This window comes from Sceloporus occidentalis, unplaced genomic scaffold (assembly GCF_023333645.1).
Source record: "Sceloporus occidentalis isolate IW3139 unplaced genomic scaffold, rSceOcc1.0.p SCAF_94, whole genome shotgun sequence".
NCBI lineage: Eukaryota > Metazoa > Chordata > Lepidosauria > Squamata > Phrynosomatidae > Sceloporus > Sceloporus occidentalis.
The window spans coordinates 644052-663855 of record NW_028317074.1 but is presented as its reverse complement, the minus strand read 5'-3'; the positions used below and the strand labels follow the sequence as shown (position 1 = coordinate 663855).

Here is a 19804-nt window from a genome sequence, read left to right as displayed (position 1 = left end):
TGAACTTTAAAATTAAATTAAATTCCTGGTACTAACATATATAAGGCTCTCCATAACACTTCTCCTCCATACATTTCTGTACTCATAAAGAAATACTCCCCTACTCGATCCTTATGTTCCTCTCATGGGCTAAGGCTCTCCTCCTCACTTATCAACTCTTCCTTTCCCCGTCTACAAGATTTCACTCGTGCTGCCCCATACCTCTGGAATCTACTTCCACCGAACCTTCAGCTTTTACCCTCCCTCCCAACATTCAAGAAACATCTCAAAGCCTACTTCTTCAGAGAATCATACCATCTAAGCTACTAGAACTTCCTCGTCACTGATACAACCACCACACTACCTCTCACCTTTCTCCGTTCCTTATGTTCATGGTTTGGAATGGTCAGTACCTATCAAAAGTAGTCCAAAAAGCTGTGTACCGGTGATAGGGGCATGGTCGACCACGGCTCATTAATGCACCTGGGGAACGAAGGCTGGCCCATGTTGTCAAATTGGCAAAAGGGGAACCTACACAATATTTGGCAGGTGGTCATAAAGTTCTGGATGATCGTTATATGTATAAAAATATATATATATATTTATACAGATATGCCAGATCTGATTTGATACTAAAGGGGGGGTTAATTTTTACTTATCCAGAGATAAAACGCCCTGCTGAATTTGTATTCACGTCAGAGGACAGACATTCTAGGCCCAGAAATGAGTGAGAGCAAAAGTAATGGTATTGTGTTATTTACTCTATTTCAACCTGCATATCTTATTAAAAAGGATTAGTCGCGCTAAATTGTGGCTTCAGGGATCCATGATGACTTTTTTTTAACGTATTCCCACTCCCATCACATAAGATTATATCTTATACTATCTGTCAAGCACTGATGTTCTCTTTATCCAGTACACATGGATGTCGAGGAGTTAAGATTCTATTTTATTTATTTAATTTATTTCTAAAAAAGGCCCACCAAAATCCTCAGTACCAGGCCCATGATGCTCTTAATTCGGGCCTGGCCGCGCCAGTCGATCTGTAATTGAGAGGAAAAAAAAATCCATAAGAGTTTGAAAGATGGCCATCTCGCTATTCTCATATTGCAGTCCTGGGAGGCTGGTCATGGGGCTGCATGCTTACCTGATGTCACATTGCTCCGTCTAGAGGATTGGCTGAGCGCCATGTGACAGGCTCAGTTGGCCTGGTCTGAGGTCTGAGTTTTTAAATCCATAACTAGTTTTGGCCGTCTTTCATTTTGAAAGACGGCCATCTCGCTATTCCCATATTGCAGTCCTGGGAGGCTGGTCATGCGTTATACTTACCTGATGTCACATTGCTCTGCCTAGAGGATTGGCTGAGCGCCGCAATTCAGTTGGGGTGGTCGGAGGTCTGAGTTTCTTCCCTGCTGTGCTGTGAGTCTGTGACTGACAGACTCACTCGTCGTGAGGGTGATTTGACCAGCCAAGGCCCAAGGAGTGCCACACTGCCAACTAAATGGTCAAAGATTAGTTACTGTCAGCTGATAGATGGGTAGCATACTAGCCATTTTATATTTATCTCCCCCCTGCTAAATGCCAGGACTGCAATATAATAACAAAAAGTTTTACCTATAGCCAATACCATCATGTGACACACGTCCAGACTGAACCTTCTCTGGGGGCTCTGAAGCGCCTCAGGTTAGCCACTGTTTTGGTGAAAAAATAGTGGGTTTGTTAAAAAAGTGCCCATGAGGGCTTCATGGCGATATTTGTGTAACTGAGTGAGGCATTTACAGTTTCAGCAAGCCGTCTATTTCCCAAGACCATACACATTCTGTAATGTCTCTCTTTCTCTACCTCCTCCGGTCTATCTATGCCACTACCTAGATGGCCGACTTCAGCACCCACATGTGACGAGCCACATGATGTGACGGCCATCTTGGACGTGGAAGTTTGATTTCTCGTTACACTATCATACCAGAGCGGCTGTGAAATGGACGCAAGCAGCGGATTGAGCTGTGACCCGGGGAGCAGAATAACTGGCAGCGCCTCGCCACTTGCTCCTGGGCCTGAGGAAGTGCTGCGGTACCGTTCCCCGCTCGTTTCCCGGTATGCCAGCAAGGAGATGGCCTTCAACTTCAGTGACAGCAAGAAATTCCAGACCTGGAGGCGACTCTGGCTGTTCTTGGCGCAGGCACAGAGGGTAATGGAGCAGGAGGCTGGGGCTTCGTGTGTATCGGGTACCTGCAGGAGCGAGTGTCCACCTACCGTGCAGGCCGAGCTCTGCTACGCATGCATGCTGGCAAATGCAACACGTGTGTGGATGAAGTATGCATGGTGTATACACGTGGTGTGTGTGTATATATATATATATATATATATATATATATATATATATATATATATGGGTTTTCTGTGATTAGCACTGGAACTATGCATTGTAGGGAGGATGGAGTAGGAGTGCAGATACCATGGTTAAAATGATGAGGGAAAGCAAGTGTCCCTATTTAATGATCAGAATACTTTTGTCCCTCTTATTGTGACTGGCAATGTTTGCTGGGCATAAGTTCTACAGACTAGATGGCCTGAATAGTTAAATAGACGGTGTAATGGCCCTGACACCCCAGAAGTTGCAGCCCTGCTACCGCAGCTGCCCTCTATCTCCTTGGTCTGACATTTATGGCCACAAATTGGCAGCTTAAAGCAGCCAATCAGTGGCCGGAAAGCGATCCCATTGAACTCAGCAGGAATGCACATGGGGTCCCCGCTGCACTGCATTAGCTGAGAGGGTATGCAGGGGAAGGGGCAAACGCGTATGGAGGGAATATGCATGAATCCCCCATGCATTTCCAAAACCAATTGAAATGGGGCTATCATACCTGGAGGGCCTCTTTAAATAAATAAATACAGGACTGGGGTCGCGTGTACAGGGTTCTCAGGCACTTTTATCTCCTGTTTTGTCCACTCCTACATTGGAAGTGATGGGAGCTTTGGGCAGATGGAAAGACCTGATAAAACCGCCATTCGTGTTCACCCGAGGGCATAGATTTGCCAAGTGCTATTCTTGTAATTGCATGGTTTGTTACAATAATTTTGTGTACGATGTTACAAGTGTTATAGTAACTCTGTTAATAACGTCCATTAAATTACCGTATTTGCTCGATTATAAGACGACCCTGATTATAAGACGACCCCCCAAAATCTGAATATTAACTTAGGAAAAAAAGAAAAAGCCTGAATATAAGACGACCCTAAAGGAAAAAAGTTTTACCAGTAAATGCTAATTCATGTAAACTATTTTTTTAAATAAAAGCTATGATTGAGAAAAATATTTTTTTTGTTTTTATTTCCTTGTATTTTCCAACCTGTCCCCCAGTTACGCACATCTGCCCCCAGGCTTGCCACACCAATATGGCACTGTGGCCCATGATATGCCTTGTAACCCCCTATATGCCACTGTTCCCCATGGTATGCCTTTTGACCCCCTATGTGCCACTCTGCCTCCAGAAATGCCTTATACCCCTATATGCCACTCTGGCATTTAGGGGGTTAAAAGGCATATTATGGGGCAGAGTGGCATATAGGGAGGTATAAGGCATTTCAGGAGGCAGAGTGCTCTATTAAATGCCCCCTTAACGCCACTCTGCCTCCTGAAATGCCTTATACCTCCCTATATGCCACTCTGCCCCATAATATGCCTTTTAACCCCCTAAGTGCCAGAGTGGCATATAGGGGTATAAGGCATTCCAGAAATGCCCTATGTCCCCATTTAACACACACACGCGCACACACACACACACTTACCGGTGCTTTCTAATTTCCTGCTGTATTGCCGGGGCAGCGGGTTGACGTCTCCTTCCGCTGCAGCCAGAAGGAGGTGGAGTTGGCAGCGGGGGTTTGTCTGCGTCCGTCGCGGATACCTTCCCCGGCTGTCAGAGATCAGAGTTCCCCGCACCGGTGGGGGGAACTCTGATCTCTGACAGTCGGGGAAGGTATCCGCGACGGACGCAGACAACCCCCGCTGCTAGCCACACCTCCTTCCGGCTGCAGCGGACGTTGTCTACGCGGATCGCGTAGACATCAACCCGCTGCCCCGGCAATACAGCAGGAAGCACCGGTAAGTGTGTGGGGGGGGGGGACAGGAGGATCCAGGTCCCCTGCAGCGGTGCAGGGGATCTGGATCTTAGTCTCATAATCAGACCTCTATTTGAGGTCTGATTAGAAGACGACCCCGATTAGAAGACGAGGGGTATTTTTCAGAGCATTTGCTCTGAAAAAAACCTCGTCTTATAATCGAGCAAATACGGTATGTTCTGTTCGGTCTGTATGCTACGCAGGAGAGGACCTGCAATCGGACATGGCTGCAGTTGCCTCTGATTCTTGCAATCTTCTCATCTTAAATGAACACTTTATACATTTTATTAAAATATTAAAAACATCATCCCTATCCTTTACTATAGCAAAACCAATGGCTTTATGTGAAAACCTTATGATTTGTGCCTGAATATACTAGTGAGTCAGTGGGCACCCTGTGGTTCATTGCTCATACCAGCTGCAAGGCAGGAATAAGCTGGGAACCTTTAAAAATAAATTTCCCTGAGATTTTATGTCTCTATATTTACGTTTACTACAGCGTAATATAACCTTCGATCAGCAAGATCTGTCTGCACTGTGAGTTCAATGGTGAGGATGGGGAAATGGGCTAGTGGGAAAAAGATTATCAGTAACCGGAGTAGAGCTTGAAAACTATTATAAATATAACAACCCTGACAAGGCAAGTGGTATTGTCCAGGGTCCGAGTCCCTACAGACAGACCTCCCATTGGAGTATGGTAGAGCGACAAAAACACTTTTAATTCTAAATCATGCGTGTGTTGTTTTTTTTCTTTTAAAGACTGTGATTCCTAATGTCTGTCATGCCCTTCCCATTATATACTTTTTTTTAGATTGATTTGTATCATGTGACATGCATTGCATTGCCCCTCCTTCCGCATGATCTGATGTTCTGGTGAAACAGTTGTGACACCAGGCAAAAAAGTGCGTGCGCTACTGGATTTTATATAACCAGATAGTGGGTAGAGAGGAATAGATCATGCAGGCAATCTGAATGGTAACGGCACAGATACCTTTTATTTTTAGACAAGCTGGGGGTGGCATTAGCTGTATGCTATGTTTAGTTTCTCCAACCCACTTAACCCTAGTGCTGCTGGCCTATCCACAGTGCAGATGAACCCCTTTTTTTTTCCTGTTCTCTTTTCCAATGTTCAGTGTTATTTTTTCCCTCTGCCAAATAAACCTGTGAATAAAAATGCACTATAATAGTTCCGGCTAATATCAGAATTAAAATACAGCCATTATATATTTTTTTTAGTTTGAGACTGGATTATATAATTCACGTGTAAACCATACATTTTCAAAAATAATGTGCTTTAAAAAAACAAACAAACAAAAAAGTTCTAGCTGCATATTAGCCATTTGTATGTGTTCTAGTTCTGTTATCTTAGGCTGATCTACCTGACAAGCATAGTGACTCCTTATAATGGCCGTGGTAAACAATAGAATGGCTCATTATTAATCACCCATCCGGGCACTCCCAGCTAATGAAAGTCTGTATGGATTAATGGACTTCATTAGGATTGCCATAAAAATTATCTTAGTGTAATGTCCAAGCAGGGGACATCAAAATATCACATTACTGACAACAATAGTAGCCACTAGATCTGCAGATGAAGAAAGTTTATTATAACATAACGGTATAAAGCACTGCATTTTATATTAAATAGAATTTTCCCCCTATTTAACTTACCCTTTAAAGTACTCAAGATTTATATTTAACTTAGTAAAGTCTGAGAAGCATCTGGTTGACCTCTTGAAGTGTTGCAGAAAGGACAGATAACTGTTATCTAAATTAGAGGCTGCTGATGTCGATAGGCGTTAAACTACTACTCCCCCCACCTGTTGACATTAACAGGAGCATCTTATATTATTCCAGTCATTCTGCCCCATTTCAGTCCTTCTCAGCTCCACTCTTGAACACTCATTTCAGTACTTGTTGACGAGATTGCCACAAGTTGAGTTGCTTTCATTGTGGCCTTGTGAATTATGAATAAGCCATAATGTATGAAAAGAAAACAAAAAGCTTGACGCTGTACTACAAGCTTAAAAAAATAAATCTTATCATACTGTTAAAAGTATGTTCTCTCTTGTCTCCTTTCCTCTTGCTCTTTTTCCTCTTCTCTCCTCTTCCTTTTCATTGTTTGTTTGCCCTCTACACACCTGCTCAATGTACTAAGCACTATGTGGCAGCCCCTCTTCCTGCATACAACATTGTCAGACATTGCCTTGGTGTAAATTCTCAGTTGTGTTTGAGGAGAATATAACTAATGTTTAATAATAGTGAACTTCACTTTAAGCCATGCCCAGCATGACTGACAATTCCAACGGTGGCAAGGCCATATATATAAACTGTTACAGTGGTGTTGGGAATAAGCTACACATTAATGTTCACGATGCCCAATAGGGTATAAATGCCTACTAATATCGCATTAGATAGTTGGATGCCTTGTGCTTATCTGATCTTTATATTGGTAAATTAGCATCCAAATGTGTCTCATTAGAAAGAAAATGATCAAATAAGGAAACATAATCGAGGAATGATAATGCTAGTCGTGAACTATAATGATGTAGTGTATGTTTTAGTGCCACAGCCAATCTTGTTGAAATCTGTACCTTTTCCAATTTTAATATACTACCTATTGTTGTGTAAAAATGGGCAACCCAGCTGGCTCACAACATGTAAGCCAAGCTGACTGATCCTTGTGTGCCCAGGAGGAAGGAGAACACTCGATGGACCCACTGTCCCATAGAGAAGAGTGTGCTGCTATCTAATTGTGACATGAATGCATTTATGACCCAGAAAGGCTTCTTAAGTGTCTGCGTTAGATTTTGTAATGTTTACCTTCAGAGAAAACATAAAATGACAGATCTACTAATGTTTATTTATATAGTTACATTACATGCTGGAGAGATTTGCTAATGTTTTGTCTGAGGGAAACAGTGCTTTTGGCGTCTCCCCTTTTACCGTATTTGCTCGATTATAAGACGACCCCCAAAATCTGAATATTACTGTAGGAAAAAAAGAAAAAGCCTGAATATAGGATGACCCTATAGGAAAAAAAGTTAATTCATGTAAAATATGTGAACAATTGTTTGTTAATAAAAGCTATGATCGAGAAAAATATTTTGTCTTTATTTGTCTTTATTTCCTTTTTTTACAGCCTGCCCCCCCAGTTATGCACATCTGCCCCCAAGCTTGCCACTCTGCCCCAGAAATGCCTTATACCCCCTATATGCCACTGTGCCCCATGATATGCCTTTTAACCCTCTATATGCCACTGTGCCCCATGATATGCCTTTTGACCCCTAAATGCCACTCTGGCATTTAGGGGGTTTAAAGGCATGTTATGGGGCAGAGTGGCATATAGGGAGGTATAAGGCATTTCAGGAGGCAGAGTGGTGTATAGAGGGTTAAAGGGCATTTCTGGAGGCAGAGTGGCATTAAGGGGGTTAAAAGGCATTTCACAGAGCACTCTGCCTCCAGAAATGCCTTATGCCCCCTATTTAACACTCCCTCCCTCCTCCAAACTTACCGATGCTTCTGAGTCCCCGGTGCTTAGTCCGGGCAGCGTGTAGAGCTTGAGCGGAAGTTGTCTACACGAATCGTGTAGAGCTCTACACGCTGCCCGGGCTAAGCACCGGGGACTCGGAAGCACCGGTAAGTTCGGGGGGGGGTAACACAGGTATGGTATATTCATTCTCTGTGTATCAGTATTTAGTAAATATTGCAGAAGGAGAAAAAACGTGCACTGCGGTATAAACCGATTTTGAAGAAATAAATATGTTTATTTTGCAGAATTTGGGTCTGCCTATTACTGAGGAGCAGATTCAAGAAATGGAGGCTAACTTAGAGAATATAGACTTCAAGATGGCTGCCGAGGAAGAGAAGCGTCTGCGCCATGATGTCATGGCTCATGTTCACACGTTTGCCCACTGCTGCCCCAAAGCTGCACCCATTATTCATCTGGGAGCAACCTCTTGCTACGTGGGCGACAACACAGTGAGTCTGCCATTAACCCCTTCGTGACAAAGGCTGATTTTACTTTTTGTACCCTTCGTGACAATGGCCGTTTTAACATTTCTGCGCAGCTCGTGTTTAGTTGTAATTTTCTTCTTTCCCGTTTACTGAACCCACACACATTAGATATTGTTTTTTTCAGGACAAGAAGGGCTTTCTTTAGATGACATTGTTTTGATTGTATCATATTATTTACTATTAAAAAAAGTATAAAATATGGTGAAAAATTTAGAAAAAAATGACTGTTTCTAACTTTTAAAAAACCTGCTAAATAGATTCTACTATTTGTCCTGAGTTTAGAAATACCCAATGTTTTTATGTTTTTTTGCTTTTTTTCTACACATTATGGGGCAAAAAGTACAGGTAGCGTTTTGCTATTTCAAAGCCATTTTTTCCAAATCTGGTAATTCTTCCCCCCATGTGCCATTTCGGGTATCTTTGAACCCGGCCAATGCAATTTACCCCATCAAGTCATATATTTTTAAAAACTAGACAGCCCAGGGTATTCCAAGTGCTAGTATTTTAACCCTTTCCAAGCACTAGTTCTACCATCAGCCTTTGTCAAACTTTATGGTAGGGCTGAAACAACGAATCGATAAAATCGATAATAATCGATAACGGAAATCGTTGTCGACGATTTCCGTTATCGATTAATCGAGTGATCGATTCGTTGTTGGCTCCTTTTACTTACCTCCGCGATCGTTCCCTGCTTCCGCTACACGCTCTGCACTGCGTGACGGATGTGACGCGTTCCGGAGGTAAGTATTCTTCATGTCTGTGCGAATCGCTCTGTGCGAGTGGCTCCGTTCGCACAGAGCGATTCGCTCTGTGCGAGTGGCTCCGTTCGCACAGAGCGATTCGCTCTGTGCGAGTGGCTCCGTTCGCACAGAGCGGTTCGCTCTGTGCGAGTGGCTCCGTTCGCACAGAGCGGTTCGCTCTGTGCGAGTGGCTCCGTTCGCACAGAGCGGTTCGCTCTGTGCGAGTGGCTCCGTTCGCACAGAGCGGTTCGCTCTGTGCGAGTGGCTCCGTTCGCACAGAGCGGTTCGCTCTGTGCGAGTGGCTCCGTTCGCACAGAGCGGTTCGCTCTGTGCGAGTGGCTCCGTTCGCACAGAGCGGTTCGCTCTGTGCGAGTGGCTCCGTTCGCACAGAGCGGTTCGCTCTGTGCGAGTGGCTCCGTTCGCACAGAGCGAAAGTGCCAGGGGTGGGGCTGAGTGCTGGGTGCAAAGTGCTGGGTGCAAAGTGCCAGGGCTGGGTGCAAAGTGCTGGGTGCAAAGTGCTGGGTGCAAAGTACCAGGGCTGGGGCAAAGTTTCTTGAACAGTAATAGTCCACCTCTTTTCAGAATGTTTGGGGTTATTTTGTTTCATAAATATTGTGTTTGGGTTTTTGTACTTTGAAAATATTGTTTTTTTATTACATCATAACAAAATAAGAATGTTAATGTAAATTTTGTTGTTTTTTAACATCCAGTTCATTAAATTATTTTAAATAAACTAAAAATTTGCATATTGTTTTTTTTATCCGATTAATCGAAAAAATAATCGGCCAACTAATCGATTATTAAAATAATCGTTAGTTGCAGCCCTACTTTATGGTAGTCATTTTTTTTGCATTTGTTTTTTTCACACACATTTTACTTTAGGTATGAATAAACAGGTTCTGGTATATGTCACTATCATAAAACACCCCAATATGTGTTTAGCAACATCTCCTGAGTACAGCGATACCTCACATGAATGATTTTGCCTGGCTGTTTGGGGGCAAAAGGGCCACATTTGGGGCATGCGCATTTTCAATGTTGAACTTTGGCATTTGGGGATCCACTGCCCATGCCCTATTTGGTACATCTTTGAGCTGGACCATTTCAGTATGCCCAATAAAGCCATATATTTTTGAAAACTAGACACCCCAGGGTATTTCAAATGCTAGTATTTTAACTCTTTCCATGCACCATATCTACCACCAGTCTTTGTCAAACTTTGTGGTAGTCATTTTTTTGCATTTGTTTTGTCACACACATTTTACTTCAGGTATGAATTAAAAAGTTTTCGTATATGTCACTATCACAAAAGGGCCACATTTGGGGCATGCGCATTTTCAATGTTGAACTTTGGCATTTGGGGATCCACTGCCCATGGCCTTTTTGGTACATCTTTAAGCCGGGCCATTTTAGTGTGCCCAACAAAACCATATATTTTTGAAAACTAGACACCCCAGGGTATTTTAAATGCTGGTATTTTAACTCTTTACATGCACACATTTTACCACCAGCATTTTTTCAAAGTTTGCAGTAGTATTTTTGTGTGTGTATTTTTCCCACACACACCTACTTTATGTATGAATTTACAGCTCCTGCTATATGCTGCTGTCACACGACACCCCAATATGTGTTCAGCAACATCTCCTGAGTACAGTGATACCCCACATGCATGGGTATATTTTTTATATATATATATTTTAATTTTTTTTTGCCTTTTTTAAAACATTTTTAACATTTTTTTCAACTTGAAGGTTCCCCTGATAGTGACATCAGGGGGAAATTATTTTTACTTTTTACTGGTTTTTTACTATTTTTTTTCTAATGATTATTTTTATTTTTATTTTTAATTTATTTTTTTCTAATCACACTGTGATTAGAAAGCTGGGCTCCGTTGACTTGCATGGTTGAATGCAGTACCTGTATTCAACCTGCAAGTGGAGCCAGAGTTCTCTAGAGGGTCAGGAGACCATCTAGCGAACTTTTTCGTCTTTATTATTTTTTTTCCCGGGCCGCCGCCATCTTGCTGATGGCGAAGATCACCGGCAGCTGTGGCTGTGACCGCTCTCCGGAGCGGTCACAGTCCATCAAGAGATAAGTGTTTAGTGTCGCTGGATGCCTCCTGATCGAGGCATTCCAGCGACACCATTTAAGTTTAGGAGGTGATCATTGATCGCCTCCTAAACGCTTTTAAAACGGGCGTTGTATGGCGGATGTTGACGCCCCGGGGAGGGGCCAGACATGGCCCCTGATTCCGATCATGGCGTTGCTGAATGCCTCGAGGTCGGGGCATTACAGCAACGTCGTTTGGGTAGAAAAATCGATCACGGATCTTTTTTTTTTTTTTTTTTATCCGTTTTAACAAATGACGGTCCTGGCACGTCATTTGTCGTTAACGACATATTTTTCCGTGACATGCCCGGACCGGCAATTGTCATCAAGGGGTTAATCTGCTTTAGAATTTCTGAATATGGCACCTTGGCTAACCCCTTGACGTTGTAGTCTGGTGATAAATGGTAGCAGCTCCAACCAATACGTCATGTCTGCAACACTTCTTTAAAATCAACGTGCTAGCAATACCACACTCTGCTGCTTGTTCTAAGTGTTCATGATATTTACCATGCTTTCTTTGTTCCACAGGACCTTATTGTACTGCGGGATGGGTTTGATTTGTTGATTCCAAAGGTGAGGAAGGAATCTTTAACGTTTGCTATGAAACAAACATTTGGAATAGGATATGTGCTCTTGGTGCCAGTGTGATACATAGTGACATCTGTCTTCTTGCCATTGCAGCTTGCTCGGGTTATAAATCGCTTGGCTGACTTTGCAGAAAGATATTCTGACCTTCCAACACTAGGGTTCACGCACTACCAGTGAGTATGAGGTCTGTTTAGTGTAGCTCTTTTACTCTGCCTTGTCTTGCTTGATATCAAAGGAGATCTGTCACCAATATATAAGATACATTATAGAGAAAAGATAGCCTTGCATTGCCTTAAGAACTTGTCCAGGAGCTTTCCCTATTCTTCAAGATCATGCCATGCATACCAAAGTATTCTCGTTATGTATTGGCACTGGGAAAAACATTAAAGAAACACTGCTTTAACATGCATTAAAAAGCGCACATGACAATTTTCATGTGACTTTAATCTCGGGTAATTCTGGAAGACAAAAGTAAACACAGCAGTTGTCTTGTTACGCAGCAAAAACTCGCAGCTGACAATGGAACGCTTGTGTTCTGACTTTAGGAAAAATTCTGTGGCAGTACATTCAGACAACTTCATGTTGCAACTGTAAACTGTACTGTCCTAAAGCCATTAATAATTGTTAAATAGAATATTGTAAAATTAAAAATTAAATAAAATATATATATATATATATCGCACACACACCTCAGGACTTCCCCTTTACTTGCTGCTTGTTTATATTACATTGTCTCTTTGCAGGCCTGCCCAGCTGACCACTGTTGGAAAACGAACCTGTCTCTGGTTGCAGGACTTGTGTATGGACCTGCGTAATCTGGAGCGAGCCCGCAATGACCTCAGATTCCGAGGGGTGAAGGGTACTACTGGGACACAGGCCAGCTTCCTTCAGCTCTTTGAGGGTGACCATGAAAAGGTAAGGGCATTCAAGCTTTTGCAGAAGTACTCTTCATTGGGCTGCTTCTTATTCTGGTTGGGTATGTCCTTGATTTATGTTTCTCGCTCAACAGGTGGAAGAGTTGGACAGATTGGTGACTTGCATGGCAGGTTTCAAAAGGTAACTCAATATGACATAATGTAGCACATGACCTCTTTGTATTTTAAGGATTTCAGCTATAGGACTGTGTCATAAAATCTCGTGCAGATCAGTTTACTTGGCATGCAGATGCAACTCTTTTCAGAACCAATTGCTCAGATCCACCTTTTATCACAAATCTGTCCCATAAGAAACCTGTATACCATGTAAGAATCTATCTTAGCTTCCTGTTCTCAGGATCTCTCCATTAAATTATCTGTATTTATTTTAGAGCGTATATAGTGACGGGGCAAACCTACAGTCGCAAAGTGGATGTGGAAGTGCTGTCTGTTTTGGCCAGCTTAGGTGCCACAGTCCACAAGGTGGGTGAAGTCATACTTAATCCTTACATAAACTCAGATTGTCATAATAACAGGTAAATAATCTGCTGTATCAGAAAATGCAAGTATAATGTTCTTTTTAATGTCTTAGTAATTAACTATGAGATCTTTATTAATGGTTACCATCATCGCACTCAATTTGCTCTCAGCCTTCATTTATCTATCTATTCCCAGCGCTGGACACTGGCAATTCTCTGTTCTTTTCTGTAACATATTCTACCCATAGCCTGCTTTAAAGCTGGCTCTTGTTTGTTATGGATACAGAAAATGACAACTGAATTCTGGTCACCTGTCAATTTGGAAGGCTCCACATCAGCTAGATTTCGAAGGAATTTTTTTCTCCTCTTCTGTAACGTGTTAGCATTTACTCTGTCTCCTGTTGCTCTGAGTGCTATTTGAAAGCCCAGTAGGTGATTTGGAAAAAGTGAAATGCATGGTTTTTTTTCAAAAATCAAAACCTTCTTAGTAACCATGGTTATGGCTGTGTATCAGAAATAAGCCCTTAATGTCCTTACAGAAACCACGAGCAAAGGCTGTTTAGCAGTCCATGCTCGTTGGAGAGCTTGGTTTTCATTATTAATGTCATGTTTAACATCTTACATTCATTATACTTGTAATTATCATATACACTTGTAAATAGTTTGGGATCCCTCAGGGCTACAAAAGTGGTCTAAGAAAAGCTATGTGGCAATGGAACAAATGTCCTTTAAGGAGAGTAGTGGAGAAGGACACGGGTATGACCCTAGACAGAGGAAGGTGGATCACGCGTTTCGCAGGGAGTGGCGCGGACAGCAGTGGTTATTATAATGGATAGAAAAGGTAGAGGCCTCATTGTGTAGACAGGATGAGAAGCGGAAGCTTATTAAAGTGAACACAAACAGGGAGGCATAATATTTAAATATAATATTGGTTCCCTGGTTAGCTGGTCCTATGAACAGTTGTGTGCTTTCTACGCAGAAACTCATTACCTTGTTTCTACATTAGATTTGCACTGATATCCGTTTGCTGGCCAACCTGAAAGAAGTAGAGGAGCCTTTCGAGAAGGAGCAGATTGGTGAGTGCGATTTAGAAACATGCTGGCGTTCTCACATAACCTTACAAATGTGAATTTGTACGAAGAACATACGTTGGGAATAATACTATTTTCATGTAATTACATTTGTGGGTCATGGTGGCGGCAGGCAGCACATAGTCCCTTATGTGCATTCTATAAAACCTAGAATATTATGGAATGAAAACAAATAAGGTACCAAAAATACCAATTTAGCTTTTTCCCCCTCAAAATAATAACTAGTGGCCCATTTTGTTGGCCTGTATAATTTGTTTTTCCTCACTGGAAGCGAACATTTTTTTCTAGTATGTTGTCCTACTGCCAGCTTCTGCGTGACCATATAGAATATGGTACTATTAGTTTTAAATACTGTGGGTGATACTTTGAGATTTTCTTAATCTTGCAGCGCTTTATTTTCCTTCTTTCCAGGATCGAGTGCAATGCCATACAAGAGGAATCCCATGCGTTCTGAACGTTGCTGCAGCCTGGCCCGGCACCTCATGACTCTGATTATGAACCCATTGCAGACTGCCGCTGTGCAGTGGTTTGAGCGCACCCTGGATGACAGTGCCAATAGGTAGTTATAAGCCTTCGGGGGGCTTACACACTGTACCTTCTGAGATGTCGGTCTCATGTACCATGCTGCTGTCACTGGTCACCTTGATTTCTTACATATGACCGATTCTTTTCTGTTTAACAGGCGCATTTGTTTGGCTGAAGCTTTTCTGACAGCTGACATTGTTCTCAGTACTTTGCAGAATATTTCCGAAGGGCTTGTGGTATATCCAAAAGTAAGTTCATCTGTAAAGTAAATAAATATAAAAAAAGAAGGTAGCTGAACAAAGAAAAAGCTGTCACCAATACCCATGTGGATTTCTAGAACTATCAGACTACATCATAGGAACAATTTTATTGTGTTTTTATTTATTTTTGTGTGGGTTCCAAGAGGCAGAGCATGGATGAGTGTGATATGGATCCTTGGGAGGTGGATGATATAACAGTTATAAATACTATTATTATATGCTAGATTATTTTGAAGGGGCAGACATGCCTAAAATATTCTTTGCAGTGATTAGGTATAAAAGCAGTCTTTGGCCCCTTGCAGTTGGGTTCTGCAGTGAATGCACAGTACTGTGCCTGCGCCGAGTTGGGGAATGGAAATAAAGCTTAGCACCTTGATTGCAGCACTATGCTTTGCGTTGGACGAGGGGGGGTTCAGTCGGGTAAATTCATAAAGAAACAATTCAGATGACTGTCCCTTTGCAGGCTTGGATCTGGTTGGTATTTGAGAGCAGGGTATGGTGTTGTAAAGGTAATCATACTGGTCTGTGTTCTTACTCTAGGATTAGCAGCCTGGTAATTGTTCTGCTACTATCCCAACGGTTAGTTGCTGCCCCTGTGAAGGAGTAGTGGCTGCATAAGGGTCTGAGTTACCTTTACACGTCTCAATTACGCTCTAATCGGTTGGCAACATAAGGAGTTTGGGTACAGATTGTTGCTTTTGTTACTGTGCCTATGTACAAGGAAGACAAATGTGTCGATTTTGTTCTCTTGAGTGCCATTTCCGTTGATTCCGGCACAAAGCGGTGAGTCATTCCTGAGTGCTTCAATATATGGTGTAGGCACTTTGGAAGAAAAGCTTATTGAACAGTCCAATGCAGTGGTTTTTTCCCCGTTATTAGCTAGTAATGCCCTTTTACATAGTGATGGGTATAAAATATGAATGGTTGCTGTATTGTATTGATAAGTAGACAAAAATAGCTTTTTTTTTTTTTTACTTGCTGTGAAATTGTTAGGAGAGCAGTCAATACAGGATAGTACCGCATTGTGCAGTTATAGATAAGACATATGGATCTCAACGTGGTGGATAGACAAAGAGGTTGACAAGATAGAAACAGGAGGGCAGATGCTGTTGTAGAGGCTTAGATATATATATAATATATATATGAATAAATTGGTTTCTTCACTGAAGAGCTGTTTGAGAAGTTGAATAATGTTCCAGCGGAAATGCAACATTCAAACACCCTGGTTCAATAAAAAGTATTAAAGCAAAACCGAAACATTAAGTACTGCTGATTGCGTCAGTCTTCGTCAGTAACTTAAATTGCCATGTTCACAAAAGCAGACGTTGGTAGGTTGTTGCCATAGAAACATTATGGGAAAAATCTGTGTTTCCCTTGTGTTCTTATGGGAGGAATCTTGGTAAAATAATAAAATGGCAGATTTGATTAGATTTAGTGATTTAACATACTGGAAGCTCAGTCGTTAGTTTAAGTCAAGCAGTGTCTTTAATACAAGGGCAAATTATCCTGAACATAACCGAATAGCAAGACTACAACGTAAAAAATGTACAGAACGTAGAAAACCGAGAAAAGCAGCAACCGGATTCAGTTTAAATGCGTATTTCGATGAACTTAATCTGATAAATCTCTTGGTGCAGGTTGGCGTAGCATGCATTGTGCAGTACATTTAATAGTTTTAATCTTTTATAAGTTCAAAAACTTTAACAAACATGACGTATTGCATTTGAGGAATGGCAGGTGTTGACACAACTGGTAATTCCTTTGACAGGTAATTGAGAGGCGAATCCGTCAGGAACTGCCTTTCATGGCAACCGAGAATGTGATCATGGCGATGGTGAAAAGTGGAGGGAACAGACAGGTGGGTTCATGGCAAGTGTGTTTTCTAATGTACATCATTCTCCAATAAGCCTTCAGGTGTTTTGACCCACCCTGGCATCTCGTCTTCTGCCCCCGACTATTAATGTTAATTTAAACTTAGCTATTCGTTTCAAAAGTTAATGCTCATTTATCCCCCGATAACCTACACCATCATATATGTCCTCTGCTTTGGAGACCCAAAATATCAACCACACTATTCTTTAACCCCTTAAAGACAACGGGTTGTCCTAAAACCCATCATTGGTAATGCAGTGTGAGCCCGTACATGTACAGGCTTTGTCATGAAGGGGTTAATACTAATGACTTCTTACTGTGTACAGCAATGTGTTTAACACTCAAAGAAAAAATTTATGCCAGGAATAGGCAGGAGTCCAACTTTTGTTGGACTGTTATAATTTGCAACCACCCCTCTAGGAAAGAAAGATTTGATGAGTCCCTGATGAAGAATTGTTCAACTGTTTCTTTGTACATCCGTATACAAAATGCATTTGTGTACTTTAGACCAACAAACTGCTGTCTCCTACAGGACTGCCATGAACGCATCAGAGTACTTTCACAACAAGCTGCTGCTGTTGTAAAACAGGATGGAGGAGACAATGATCTTATATTAAGAATCCGCTCTGATCCTTACTTTGCTCCCATACATTCTCAGTTGGAACAGCTGCTGGAACCAAAGTCCTTTACTGGTCGAGCACCACAGCAGGTAAGAAAAACCAAAAAAATGACATTTACGGCTAGTCTGCTTTTATGTCTGTTAATGTGCATATGTAATAGAGAAATAATCCAGCCCAGGCTCATTCAAAGACCTCCTCTGGTTGTCTGCTTCGTTTTAACAGGTCGTGAAGTTTGTGAAGGAAGAAGTGATTCCACTGTTATCCCCCTACCAGAGCAAGATGGATGTGAAGATTGAATTGGACCTGTGAAATGTCTCATTTAAAAATATTTATTTTGCAAATAAACCAGTGGATTTCACTGCTTTGTTCAGGGAATACGCTTATAATTCAGCTATGCCTGCTGTCGTTACAGTAATATTGATGTGCCAAATCAAAAGGGGGGACTTACATTTGTGTGTGTCTTTAGTGGGTGCACTTTTTTGTGGCACTATTCTGGGAAACAAGTGTTATAACTAAACAGTCATCAGGATAAACAGATATCACTTTGAGCACAAAATGTTAATACCAAGGTAAAGAATGGTACTGGGTAATAAAGGACGGTTTTCATAATGGCAATTTATTACATGGTGAGAGGTGTTTGTACTTAGTCTTGACCCTACATATGTAAATATCACAATGAAATAAGATGAACTTGGGATCATTACACGCAGGTTTAAGCTGATATGCTACTGAGCGTGTGTACACCATACATAAAGGGCATTTTGAGCTATTTAACATTATTGAAGTTGAGGTCCATGTCTGAGTGGCAGATCTAGCATTAATTTAGTTGCTGTCCTGTGGTTCATTGTTTTATTCCCCTTAACCAGACAAGGGCTTCCTGAACCACCAATCAGCAACTTATTAGGGGGTGAGAATTGACATAGATGAGCACTCCCTTTACCTCCTGTTCTTTACCATAAGGTTAATTCTAAGTATCTCATGTACACATGTGAACTCTAGCAGAAGTGGCCTAGTGTTAAGTGAGGATAGCCCAGCCATTTGGAAACATAGTCTGGGATTTTGAAATCAACAAAAAGCGTGAAGTCTCCACATGAAATTGAGGACGTACATATAAAGGCCCCGATCTATAGCATCACGCCACCTTTCTGTATGTTGTGCAGTAAAGCACAAGAGAGTTTATACTCCATGGAACCTCTTTCACCAAGCTTGTGAATTGTTCTCACTCCCTTTAAACTGTCTAACAAAGTTATGTCCCTTATTAGAAAGCTCCATGGAACGTCAAAGCCAAAAGGGTAGACAAAGCAAACTTTATTACATGTTATTAAGTCTTAACTAAGACACTCAGATTCGGCCTACTTTTTTTGTCTATGCACTGCGCTGAATGGCATTAGAAAGAGTGCTGTTTTTTTCATAGTGACCCAGTAGTGAACTCGGTAAGAGAAGGGTAGGGGTCAAGCGGTTCTCAGGAAATAGGAAGCTTTATTCCAGATAATCTAACTATATCAGGTCTATGATGGAAAAATATAAACACACACATAAAGAAACATGCTATTTAGGGGAGGGGGGGGGATCATTGACCTGTATACAGTGATGCATTGACAAAAACTTGGTTTTATCTCTGTTTCAATAAAGTTCATTTATCTGCAGACCTGGAGGCTGCCATTGTTGTTGATCGTGATATTTCTGGTAACTTTCCCTGCTAATACAACCATTTATGATAGACTAATAAAAGTCTATGGAGGGACAGACTTCATTAGCATTAAGTGTCCCATAGGGTGATTTCCCCCTTAACGACCAGTGACGTGCCATGCATGTCACGCAAAAACAGACAGTTAACGACCAATGACGTGTCTGCATGGCATTAAACAACTTTGGAAAGCCATCTAAGATTTGCTTAAAAGGTGTTGCTGTAATGCCTTGGTGTCGAGGGATACCGCAACAAAGAGATCGGCAGCAGGCCCCTCCCCGGATTTTGCCTTTGGCAAAATGGCGGCGTCCTTTAAAAAAAGAAACAGGTTTCCAAGAGTCTCTCCAGGCCCTCTTGAGAACTCTGGGCTCCCCCCTGCAGTTTCAATACAGGTACTGCATTCAACCATGTAAGTCAATGTAGCCCAGCTTTCTAATCATAATGTGATTAGTAAAATATTAAAAAACAAAAATAGCTGGAAAAAAATTACATTTAAAAATAATTATGCAGTGATGTCACCATCAGGGGAGCCATCTAGTTCCAACAAAAATTGTACCTAATATACAATGTGTGAAAAAGAACGCACAAAAATGTACTACCACAAACTTTGACAAAGGTTGGTGGTAGAATTAGTGCATGTAAAGAGTTAAAATACCACCATTTGAAATACCCTGGAGTTTTCAAAAATAAACTGGGTAAATTGAAGCCAGCTTCAAAGATGTCTCAAATAGGACATGGTGGCAGAAGGACCAGATGTCAAAGTTCCAAGTGTAGCATGACATATATCAGAAGCTATAAATTCAT

General features: G+C 41.6%; 1 protein-coding gene across 1 annotated transcript; it reads left to right on the top strand.

Moving 5' to 3' along the window:
- Nucleotides 1–1957: 1957 nt before the first annotated feature.
- LOC149284360 (adenylosuccinate lyase-like) lies at nucleotides 1958–17622 on the top strand. The gene is made up of 13 exons (XM_089496773.1): nucleotides 1958–2167; nucleotides 7876–8079; nucleotides 11493–11537; nucleotides 11646–11725; nucleotides 12296–12467; nucleotides 12562–12608; nucleotides 12859–12949; nucleotides 13952–14021; nucleotides 14448–14595; nucleotides 14719–14809; nucleotides 16590–16679; nucleotides 17226–17402; nucleotides 17536–17622. Exons 1-13 carry the CDS (start codon nucleotides 1958–1960, stop codon nucleotides 17620–17622), a joined length of 1512 nt encoding a protein of 503 aa, XP_089352899.1.
- The last annotated feature ends 2182 nt before the right edge of the window (nucleotides 17623–19804 follow it).